This window comes from Gossypium hirsutum, chromosome A10 (genome assembly GCF_007990345.1).
Source record: "Gossypium hirsutum isolate 1008001.06 chromosome A10, Gossypium_hirsutum_v2.1, whole genome shotgun sequence".
NCBI classification, from domain to species: Eukaryota; Viridiplantae; Streptophyta; class Magnoliopsida; order Malvales; family Malvaceae; genus Gossypium; species Gossypium hirsutum.
Genome location: NC_053433.1, coordinates 3,690,108 through 3,702,339, shown reverse-complemented (window position 1 = coordinate 3,702,339; position 12,232 = coordinate 3,690,108). Strand labels below are relative to the sequence as shown.

General features: G+C 31.9%; 2 protein-coding genes across 2 annotated transcripts; one reads left to right on the top strand and one right to left on the bottom strand.

The window, feature by feature from the left end:
* Positions 1–2,299: 2,299 nt before the first annotated feature.
* LOC107935883 (prefoldin subunit 6) lies at positions 2,300–4,829 on the bottom strand. The gene is made up of 5 exons (XM_016868511.2): positions 4,478–4,829; positions 4,317–4,387; positions 4,087–4,211; positions 3,482–3,542; positions 2,300–2,706 (listed from the first exon to the last, which is right to left on the bottom strand). Exons 1-5 carry the CDS (start codon positions 4,557–4,559, stop codon positions 2,650–2,652), a joined length of 396 nt encoding a protein of 131 aa, XP_016724000.1. The 5' UTR covers positions 4,560–4,829; the 3' UTR covers positions 2,300–2,649.
* A 3,026-nt stretch (positions 4,830–7,855) lies between these two features.
* On the top strand, positions 7,856–11,886 carry LOC107935912 (uncharacterized). The gene is made up of 3 exons (XM_016868541.2): positions 7,856–8,190; positions 10,502–11,002; positions 11,113–11,886. The coding sequence occupies exons 1-3, from the start codon at positions 8,097–8,099 to the stop codon at positions 11,703–11,705; spliced, it is 1,188 nt and encodes a 395-aa protein (XP_016724030.1). The 5' UTR covers positions 7,856–8,096; the 3' UTR covers positions 11,706–11,886.
* The last annotated feature ends 346 nt before the right edge of the window (positions 11,887–12,232 follow it).

Here is a 12,232-nt window from a genome sequence, read left to right as displayed (position 1 = left end):
TTCAACGATGATAACAATTGAACTTAAACTTTTAAATTCAAGAAATAAAAAAATTATATTTCTAAAAATAAAAATAAAGGACTAAATTCTAAATATGCAAACTATATATAGACTTAAAACATATTTTAACATTTAAGAATCATCCCAACACAAAGCATAAACCGAAAACCATACTGGTTCCAATAATTGGTATTAACCCATCGTTATGTATATCCACCCAAACCAACATTGGTTACAGCATGGCTTCTATGTAACCACAAATCTTATATAAGAAAATTATGGATAGAGCTTTTGTTTAGAGTACTGCACGTGTTAAAATTCAACTACTTTTGATGCCTTGTTTTTCTTTTTAGTGCTCTAAATACTATATTATTAATTGAGAGAACAGTGATAGGTTTCTCAGTGCTCCTTGGCTAATTCCATCATGTTATAAAGAAAAATTTATTTTATGATCCCTCTTATTATATTATTTATAGTTTCTATCAATTAAAAATAAATATATTATGTTTTATTTCATATTATTCATGTTTTTTTCTTATTAACTATACGTATAATGTAAAATATATATATTTATTTATTTTTAATTTTTAGTGACTATAAATGATATGATAAGAACAATTCATAAAATAAAATTTTGTTCTTGTGAGTTCTTCTTGCTCAATCCACTGGCTTATCTATTCATCCACTTAGATTTTTCGTTCTACCATTAATGCTTGTTTTTCTTTTTCTAACATGAAATAAGTGTCCCTCCATTCAATTTTAAAAAAAAAAAAAATTCTCATTTCTTGGAGGTATTCCTTAGTGTACGATAATGTAAAGCAAAAGAAAGAAAATATGCAATTTTTTTGTTTGCAAACCGGTACTAATAGCCATGTTTATAGAAGAAAGAAAATATTGAAATTCGAATCTCAAATAATGTATAAAAAAATTTTCGTTAAATTATATCAATCAACTTAAATTACATATTCATAGATGTAGCATAGATGTAGAAAATCAACACCACAAAAGAAAAAAAGTGAAAATATCTTCTTATGTTTAAGGAAATTCTCTTAAAACTTGATGGAACTTTCTACTATATGGATGAGAGGGCATTATGGTGGCCCTGAGTGGGCAGGACAATGTCCTTGAAAAATATTGTGCCTAGACAAAAATATAATGGTGGTTTGTGATCTGCATTCAATTGCCTTGTAGAATAGGAAATTGGGTCATAGAAATATCCTGGATCACTTAAGATAAGTGGCTGTTATCCCCAACCATCGGAGGCTAATGTCAAAGAACTTAGCTGAATATCATATTCATAGCTGAACCTTAATTTACATATATGGGTTGGATCCAATGCTCACAAGTTTCATTTCTTTTTAGGTACTGGAAATTGGAAAAACCTGTTCGGCCAATGCTTGTCAATGGTGGCTTAAAAGATGACATTAGGATGTCTAAATGAAATATTAGACGGCAACCCGCCGATTAATAATTACGTCAATCGTCGAGGCCTCGACCGCCATTTTCGACTGCTGTTGATTTGGACATAGAGTGGGGTTGTGTTTTAATTATTTTGTATGGGAAAATACCAAATGAAACCACATGGATTCGGAACATGCCCACATGTTAGATTCGGGACCAAATGAAAATCTATCTCATCTAAACTTTTTGTATGCCCTATCAACGTTTTACGGCCATGTAAAATGCAAAGTGGCATTTTATCAAACATGTGGAATGCCTGGAAATAACCCGTTCGTTGCCTTCACCAAAGTGTATAGCGACATCACATTCGAAAAATTATTGTTTGGTTGCCGTCACTAATTTTAGCTCATCAATATAGTTCTACCACGTTATACACCCAAAAAAATCCAAAATCCAAAATAAATATATATATAGATAATAACACTAGTAAGGTGAAGGCATTTGAAATAGGATGAGAATTCCTGTATAAATAAATAATTTGCAGATCAAATATTAAATTTATTACCGATTATAGATATGGGTATGTTTGGTTCTTTTTTATTTTGCTAATCACTTCACCGGCTCAACGATAAACTTGTACGGATTTTAAGTTGATTGACATGAAGTTTAAAACTCGATACCCATGTTTGTAAAATTCTATCCTCATCTTAATTGTTCATTTGTATAAAAAATAATAATATTTCAAACATTTCAGGAAAAACACAAAAGTTAATAAAGGCTTAATTTATTTAAAATAAAAATGGGCTCGGTACTTCATAAGGCCCATCAATTCCTGCTGGATTTTAGTCCCTTTGTGCTATAAACAATATCAGATTTTGACAGTCTTTATCTTCAATTGTTAAATCAAAAGAGCAGTAAGACTGAATTCCTCAAATTAAAAATATACAGAGTACAAATACCAGGAGCATAATGCATAAACCATAAAAGCTTCAAAAGCCACCAAACTACATATTTAAGTAGCAATCAATCATCAGTCTCACCGAAAAGGGCAGTCCAAAATAGAAAAAGGCTGTGAGAAAATGTTCTGGTTTGAATAGCTTCCCATTCTGTCATACCATTAACTATCATGGTTAAAGAAGCTAGTACACTAGCTACAAAACCCTGTTTCAATAACACCAAATTCAAGTTCCGACTAAGACAAACGACCATGGAATGCAATATTAAATAACATTCCACTTGAAGAAAGTGCTAAGCCTTGGCTTTTCCAGCTTGAAGAGATTGAATCCTCTGCTGCACCTTCAATATCTAAAGGATGCAAAACCAAATTATCAGATTCAATCGTCACTTTAGCAGATAAATCTAGTTATAATCTTTTATCCAAACTGAGGTGTCTGGATTCTAGACTCTAGAGTTCGATATTAAGAGGACACAAACATTTTCCGATGGTCTTACAATATAATTCAACACAATTTGATTTCATATCTAGAGGACATTAATAGAAACTCATACTGATGGTTGTTATTCCAGTTTAAGAGGTACAAATTTAAGAGGTACAAACTTCCATAAAAACCAAAAATCATATGGATTCATGTAAAAAGCGTATGGTAAATGCTAATGGTATTAAAAGAAAAAACTTAGTATAATCTCATACATTAGCACTCAAGTATAACTCAGAGATGCAAAAGATAAACCAACAAACTTGGTAAACAACAGAGATGTTAAAAATAAAAAATATATATAGCCATTGAGGCTCAAAAAAAAATATAACCATGATTCATGATCAAACAAAGCAAATGTTCTAAAAGCTTGGAACCTGGCTTAACTATTATGTGCAGCTTTAGTAGCAGGTTGAACCATACTAACAAACAATCTCAATCATAGCTCTTCCATGTGTCACAAATAGGCATTCTTTCTAATGATTGTCTAAACTATTCAATTGTTTAACAAGGAACAATAGTATTAATTTGGAAAAGCAGAACAGAAACATGCTGCACTACTGTTGTTTAACGTCATATAGAAATGTCTTATATAGCATAAAAGAGAACAATTAAGGCACATAAAAAAGAAGAAGAACACCAACCGCTTCTCTCTTGCTGTGTTGTTTCTCTTCCAAATCTTGAAGAGATGAATCAAGCCGCTTCCTGAGGACAAAGAAACAAAGTTCTAAAGTTATACGTATGATAGTTACAATGTCGCATAAGACATTGTAGAGTAAAACACAGCAGATAAAAGGTTATTGCCCAAACATGTGAAAAAGGGGTAACATAGGCAGTGCATTTGATTAGAACTTTGTAAAGATTGGGGCGAGAAGCACCCTCTACTTCTTCTTTCAACAAAAAAAGAAAATGATCTTCAATAGTGTGGAGTGACTAACATCACCATAGATGGGAAGTTTACACATGAAACAAGATATTTAGTCAAGAAACCAGTGAGAAGGACAATGACATGTAAGCTGACATATTTGGCAGGTTGGATTGCAAAACTCAGGCTGACAAAACCATAATTGAACGCCACTCTTTACATTGAAAACTCATAATCCAAGCACCACCCAAATCACAACGTCAAACATAGATACTACTAATGATTCTTAGACTAGATCAATAGAAACTGACACAAGACAAATCACCCATAATATTGTTTTTTAGCAACAAAAAAGGAAAGGTAAAAATGTAAAAGGAAGCGTACAATTCTGCAGAGATGTACTCAATTCTCTTGCGAACATTCGCATTGGCCTCCGCTAAATCTTGTTTCACAAGCACTGGACCAATCAACTTGTACACATTCGCATCCTCGTTTAATAAATCCAACTCCTATATATTACAAAAAACGAAAGCAATCAACAGAAAGTCATTTTAAAAGGCTAATTAGATAACCAATCAATTTATATCTGAAAAATAACGAAAACCCATTGACACCTTGAGGACTAACTCGTTTTCTCCTAACTGAATAGTGTACTTCTTCCGGACTTGATGGCTCTTAGCTATATCTGGGGGGAAAAAGTAACAAAATTGTTTCTCAGTCGAAACTTTTGAAAGCAAATAGTGAATAAATAAGACAAGGGTTCGATTTGGCTTGCCTTTTTGAAGCTTGCTAAGATCATTGGCTTTGTTCTCAAGGTCGCGCTGTAGGTCTCGAAGAGCTGTGGAGGAGGAACTCATTGTGTCTTCTTCTTGCCGCTGCTTTTGTTCTTCGAGTCTCTAATTTGATCGAGAGATGCTCGGCAAAATACTTGAATGACTTGTTTCTATTCTTTTGGGCCGGACAATGCCCTGCGCTGAAACCCTGAGGAGATTTAAACAGTGAAGTCCAGACACTATGTGCCAGGCCACCCGTCAAGATTCCAGTTTTAACCTTATTTGGGACATGAATTGGGTTTGGACATTAAATTATTAACAATGCTTCCTTACAACCACCACCCTAGTGAATCAAAACTAAGAAAACTTAGACAGGATGCTTCAAAACCTTTTTAGGAGATGGAATTAAATTTTATATTTTTATAATTTTTGACAAAGTAAATTAAAATGTTATTATTTTGGAAGGTTAAACTGTAATTATAAAAATATATAAATAAAAAAATTTATTTTAAAAATGAAAGGCCCCCGACAGTCCTTTAATTTCGCCATAGAGAGAAATCCTGATAAAAGGAATCTAAGTGGTTGACAAGCCCATTGGACTAGAAATTATTTCATTAACCCTTTTCACCACCTCACGTATGGTCCTATTCAATTATTTTGTGCTACATCAACAACTTTTTTCAACTCAAATTAACAAAATTAAAACAATTTCCACATCAAATTTAATTTTGTCCAATTTCTTCTTCTTCTTTTTGACGTGATTTTTTTCCTTCCTCTCACCATCTTTCACTATTAGAAGAAAAAGATTTAGAGTTTTAGTGATTTTACTGATTTTTTCCATTCTTCATCATCTCTTCATTGCAATCCCTCAATTTTTTAAATTTGACATGGAAATTATTTTAATTCTGTTAATTTGAATTGGAAATAGAACCATATGTGAGGTAGCGGGAAGGTTCCATGAAATATTTTTTTTCAACAGGCAATTTAAATTCAGTTACGACTAAACTCGATGATATAAAAAATATTTATTAAAATTTGTTTTATGATAAGTAGTAAAAATTGAATGGAACTCAACAGCTACAGGTGTTGAGCTCCCTTTTAACACATTTATTAAAGTTAAATTTAGGAAATAGTTAAAAGTTAATTGAGTTTTTAATTCGATTGGCATCAGTATTATTATCGATACAAAAAGGCGTGGGTTCGAGTGCGTTAAAATTAATATCCCCTATTTATAAGTTGAGAATGAACTTAAAAAAACAGATATGATAATCTTTTTAAATAATCGCTTTTTTTTTTGAAGTAGTAAAGGATATTATATAAAAATATTTGTTTTGAATGTAATTAATATTTTTCTAGAGTCGGTTTTTCAATATTTTTCTAGTTGAGTAGTGTGTGACACGAAATTTGGTCTTATAATTGTACTAATTCTTAAATCATATGTGTAGCACGTATGTGATATTTTTTTAATTTATTAATTACATGTTAAGTAAAATTATTCTAATTGTTTAACTTAATTAAAATATAAAAGCATTTTGATAATTAAAATATTACAACAATAATGCTGAAAATAATACCGAAGTACTAACATATTTAGAGATTTTTAGCATGCATTGGTAAGTCTCATTTTATATTATTTAATTTAAAAGTAAATATATTTTTCATATAATCACATATGTTTGTATTTATTTATGGTTTAAGTATAATTTTGTTTAAATTTGAGCTATATTTAAATAAAATTCTTTTAATAATTATGACTCCGTAATTCAAATTTAGTTCCAACCCTTGAAAAATATATATAATTTTTTAAATTAGATATGAAAGTTTTGATTTCAAAATCCAAAATGAGAGATTTTGTGGAAAATTTCATCTAATTAAAATATTAAACTTTCTCCTAATATTACTTGGAGAAGTTGTCGATCCTAACCCATAAATAGGCAGCTTTGATGCTCGTTAATGGTATTGGGTGAGTGTTTTGTGTTTGAGCTATCTTTATTGTTTTCATCTTGTATTAGCTCTGTATTCACTATACTCGAGTTTTTAAGTATTATTTGAAGAGTAAATCTTGTTATAAGTGAAGTTATTTGGAGTGAGTGATTATAATATTAAAAGTAAAATTTTATTTTAGTTTATTTATACTTTTTATATCTATAAATCTAAATTTTGATAAAGCAATGTACACATTATTTTTCTTATTATTTATTTTTATTTATTTATATTAAAATATATTTTTAAAATTTATTCCAACATTAGATGGGCTAAAATTGAAAAGCCAATGAAATGAAGTCCAAAACTTGTGCAAGCAGATACAATATTACTACTGTTGTGGATATTTATCAAATTGTCCCCCGGATGGCGATTGGTTTGAACACTGTCAATATACGGCCATACGACAGTGGACCGACCCGCCGAAAGACCACGCTTCTCAAAACACGGAATTAATCTCTACTATTTAATATTAGTGGCAAAAAAACACACATTATTATTATTAGTGGTGGGAAAGTGGGAGCACACAAAGGTAAGACTCAGCAAGAGTTAAACGTTTTTTCACTGGATTACAAAAAAGAAAAAGAAAACGTTTTTTTAGAATATAAGATTAAAAAAAAAGCACGATTTTTCAAATTGAAAATATTTCATTTATAATTAATTTTAATTTTATAAAATAAAATAATTTTTATATTTAAATAATAAAATAATATGAAAATTAAATTCGTTTTTAAATATATAAAAATTAGGAAAAATATTGTATGAAACAGATACGCTATATCATCTTGTATCCTTTACTAATTTTTTAATATTATTTCAATATTTTTATCCATGTCATTCACACATCATTTTTATACTTTTTTTTTTAACTTGAATCCTAAACAATGAAATCTATTATGGACTCGTGATTCAAGGATTGTAGTTCAGAATTTTGAGTTTAGAATTTAAAGTTTAAGGTTCAAAGTTTAAGATCTTTGATCTAGGGTCTAAAATTTGGATTAAAAATTATTAAAATAATATGTTAATAACATAGAAAAAATGCTGAAATATGATTAAAGATATACAATCTTTCATAATTGATAAGTGATTATTGGACAAATAATTATTTTAGATATATTTTTTATCTTAAAAAAATAAAAATAAAAGCAATTGAATTAATATTAGTATTAAATTTTTAGAGGTAGAATAAAATTTTAATTTTTTATAATTTTTAAAAAATTAAATTAAATTTTTATAATTTTATGAGATTAAAATATAATTTAATTTTTATTAATTTAAAATTTTAAAAAATTAAGAGTCTAAATAAAAAAAATTACTTTAGGGGCCGGGCACCCCTTATCCGCCTCTGATTAACAGCTAAAAAAATCTTATAAAAATCAAACCCTAAAACAACGTGCATCTTTGTCTTTTATTCTCCGAATAAAAAAGGTTGGAAAAAATGGAATACCCTTTTTTTTTTCCTGTCAAGTTAATCATGCCCAAAAGTAAATAAAATACAACTCTGCTTATCTCGATAAGCTAAATTGTAAAAGACCATATAGCACTTCAATTTTTGGATAAAAAGACCACTGCCCTCATCGTCACCATTACAGAGAGCGTGAGTGAGAGAGACTGTAAGCCTTTACTTTACCAAACACCATGGATGCTGCTGAGAGCTGGTCGAGAACCAAATGGGTCTTCCATTTTATGCTTATATTCGCTCATTTCTCTCTTCTATCACTAGCTGAAGATGGTATGTACTATCTCTTCTCCTTATTCTTTTTAAAATATCCCTTTAGAGTTCTAATTGCATTGCTGGGTTTTTTTTTCCCCCTTATGTTCGAGATCTGTTAATGCTTTAGCTACAGTTGCTCTTGTAAATCTGTTAAAATGGGTTTAAGCTGTCAAATTATTTGCCTTCTTTAAAGAACAATTAATAAACTCAGGGATTTTTAATGCCCCCATATATTTCAGTGACTACGCCTTTCCATTCAGTATTTCCTGCCATTCCGAGACTTTTTTCTTTAACATTAAACTCGATAACCCCATTGGTTTTCTTTCATAAGAACACCGCCATTTTTGCTTGAATTTGTTTACCACTGAGCTTTGGTTATATGCTTAAATACAGTCAGTACTGAGATTTTTCGGTGCTTCGAAATTCTTAGCAGTGGGGGCTTAAATATGGGACGTAGATCCTTTTTGTTTCTTTTATCTTTTCTAAAATCAAAGAGTTTAATCATACAGTTTAATGACTGTTCATAATTTGAAAATAGGCTTTAAATAGAGTCATCCATTCTTTGGATTGCCTGTCCCACCGTAATTGAGTGTTTCTTGCAGATCCTTTCTCACTTTTTAAGTATGCAAAGCTACAAGCCCTGTTATTTGCTCTAAATATTTCATTAATTAGTTAGTATACGCAATAATTCTATGCATTAGTTGAATTCATTTTTAGGTCATTGTCACCTACATTATTAATATCCCACTATTTGAGTTTTATTTTATAATTGGAATTTTGATGTAAACAATTTTAAATTATTCAAATTTAATCCATTAAATTTGTTTATCATTCACGATTTAGTCCTAATGTTTTAAACTTTGGAGTGTGAAATGTTGACAAACTAGGTGAAGTGCCATAAAAAAAAACATGAAAAACACACCAATGAAAGTTGGGTTTTTTTGGTTGAAAAATAAATATTAAAAGTTCACTCTTTGTTTAGACTGGATTAGACTCCATAGTCAATTCTATAATTAGGGTCTAATTTCATTATAGAACACAAAAACATGGTAAGGGAGGTAGAATAATAATATATATTTTTTATATCATGTCTAGTATTATTAATGTTATTTTTTAACCTTTAAATAGGAATATAATAGTCTTTTTTTATGCTCAAATTTACCTTTCTTTTATACTCAAATTTACCTTTCTTTTATACTGATAATAATAATATTGATATTAATTGAGTTAAAATTCAATCAATTAAAATAAAAATATTTTCAAATAAAATTTTAAATTTAATTTTTATAATTATAAAAAATAAGTTTAGAGATCGGTCTGGCTGGATCTTATGTTTAATTAAATTTTAATGTGAATTATGCAAATAGGGAAAAAGATATTGAAAAAGAAAGGTATAAAATAATAGTAGAATAATAAGAAATTTTGAGGGATGGGTCCTTTATGTTTTTCCTTTTCCCCTCATTCTAAGGTGAGTGAAATGACGAAAGAGGGTCATATTCCCGCCAAATAACTCCACCTCTCTCACCTTAATTTTAACAAACGGCAAGGGTTATTTTCGCGAATTCACGTCTTTTTAGGACATCATCCCCAATTACTAGGTCAGTTTTGTCCCATAAAAGTTTCACACGCTTAGTAATAAGCACCAAAAATAATGAAAAAATTAAACAGAGCACACATTTCAATTCTACCCCCTTTTCTTTTGTTTAGTCAAATTAGGGAGTAGAAAAAAAAAGGGGGGTGGAGAAGGACCCACACGGTTTTAACAAGGTTCAAGTTGGGTGGGACCAGTCTCACTGCCTTAGTGTGTGCTCTCACATCAAACACCGTAACTTATTTGTCCCTATGTGATTTAATAAGTTGCAAGCGACAGGAATTTACGATTGATTATCCTCTGTTCATTCGTTTTGGTATGAAGTTTCCTAATTGGATCTATTAGGGCATGAAGCCTTGTTCACATTGAGGCTAGTAACTTAGATAAGGTCATCCACAAGTAATTGTTTTCTTCCTTGTAGCTTTTGGTTGCCATCAAATTTATGTAAATATGATTATGTGGGCATAATTTTCAATCTTTTTCAGATTGCTATCAGATAATGGCAATACTAGATATGGGAAATTTTCATGACAGTGAAACATACCTCTGCTCATGTGCTGTACTTGTCTTTCTCAAATTATCTTGATGTTAACCGTATGCGCACGTGTACGGATAGACAAGCTTCCTTTTGGGATATGTCATTTTGTGTATTAAATGCGAATTTACGGAACATTAATTGAAAAAATGGCAAATTTTTATGTGATTTTCCTGATGTTAAGTGGTAATTTACTTTTGTAGGTCTGGTGGCCAATGGTGATTTCGAGACGCCACCGTCCGGCGGCTTCCCAAGCGAGGCAATATCCGATGGACCCAATGAGATCCCCAGCTGGAGCACGAAGGATACGGTGAAGCTTGTGTCCGCCGGTGAAAAAGTGAGCGGCGGGATGCTACTCATCGTACCCCGAGGCAAGCACGCCGTCAGATTGGGCAACGACGCGGAGATCAGTCAGGAAGTGACGGTTGAGAAAGGATCGGCGTACGCGGTTACTTTCAGTGCGGCACGCACTTGCGCGCAGATGGAGTCACTGAACGTGTCCGTACCACCTGCATCGCAAACGGTGGACCTGCAGACATTGTACAACGTGCAAGGGTGGGACCCTTACACGATTTCTTTTGAGGCGCAGGAGGATAAAGCCCGGTTGATTTTTAGGAATCCGGGAATGGAAGATGACCCGGAATGTGGACCCATCATCGATGATATAGCCATCAAGAAACTCATCACCCCTGATAAACCCAAAGGTGAGAATTTATTTTTAAATTTATATATTTTTATTAATTTATTTAATTAAATCAAATAAGTCGATTGGTCCGATGGAATCGATTGAACTGAAGTTGGAATGTTTTTACAGACAATGCTGTAGTTAACAGTGGCTTCGAGTTCGGTCCATGGATGTTCCAAAACGTATCTCTTGGTGTCCTCCTCCCAACCAACCTCGACGAAGAGACATCGCCATTACCTGGATGGATGGTCGAATCGAACCGAGCGGTTCGATACATTGATTCCAATCACTATGCAGTCCCAGAAGGCAAACGTGCCGTGGAGTTAGTCTCGGGCAAGGAAGGCATCATTTCACAAATGGTCGAAACCACACCAAACAAGCTATACAGCTTGACCTTTTCATTGGGCCACGCTAGGGACAAATGCAAGGAACCACTAGCTGTCATGGCCTTTGCTGGAGACCAAGCACGAAATTTTCACTACACTCCGGACTCCAACTCTACCTTCCAAGTCGCTAGTGTCAACTTCACGGCCAAAGCCGAGAGAACACGAATCGCATTCTACAGCGTGTATTACAATACCCGAACAGACGACATGAGCTCATTATGCGGTCCGGTGGTGGATGATGTTCGTGTTTGGTTTTCGGGGTCCAGTAGAACTAAGGTTCAAACATTGTTAGGGCTTGGACTTGCCTTTTCGGCTTACCTTTTGGTTTTGGTTTAGAGTTCGATAACTAAGGTAAAAAGGGTAAAGTTATGCATTTTGGCTTAAATTTTAAGGCATTGTATTGTATTGTAATTGCCAGCAAAGGCAAAGTATGTATCGCCAAGTTTCCAATGTATCCTACCTTGTTTTTGGAGCTTTGCTTTGAGCAAAGGAAATGGCCTAAGTTGAATATTTCATATTTTCTTAGCATTAAGGTAAAGATAGCCCAAGATTTCCTAGATTCGGATGCTATTCCGCAAGAAACATAAAAAGTAGTAGCACTACTTCATGATCCTCCTAAGAGGTAGTGTTGATATTTAGGGTAATTTCCATTATTGGCCACTAAATTAAGAGTAAGTTTTATTTTGGTCACTCTATTAAAAAAAGTTATAAAAGTTATAATTTGGATACTGAACTATTTAAAAATTTTCATATAAATCATTGATTGTTAAAATTTATGCTATATGATTTTTTAAGCTTTTTTCTCTTTTTTCTATAGTTCAATTTTTTTTCATGAAACGTTGCAAATTTACGAACTAAAATTT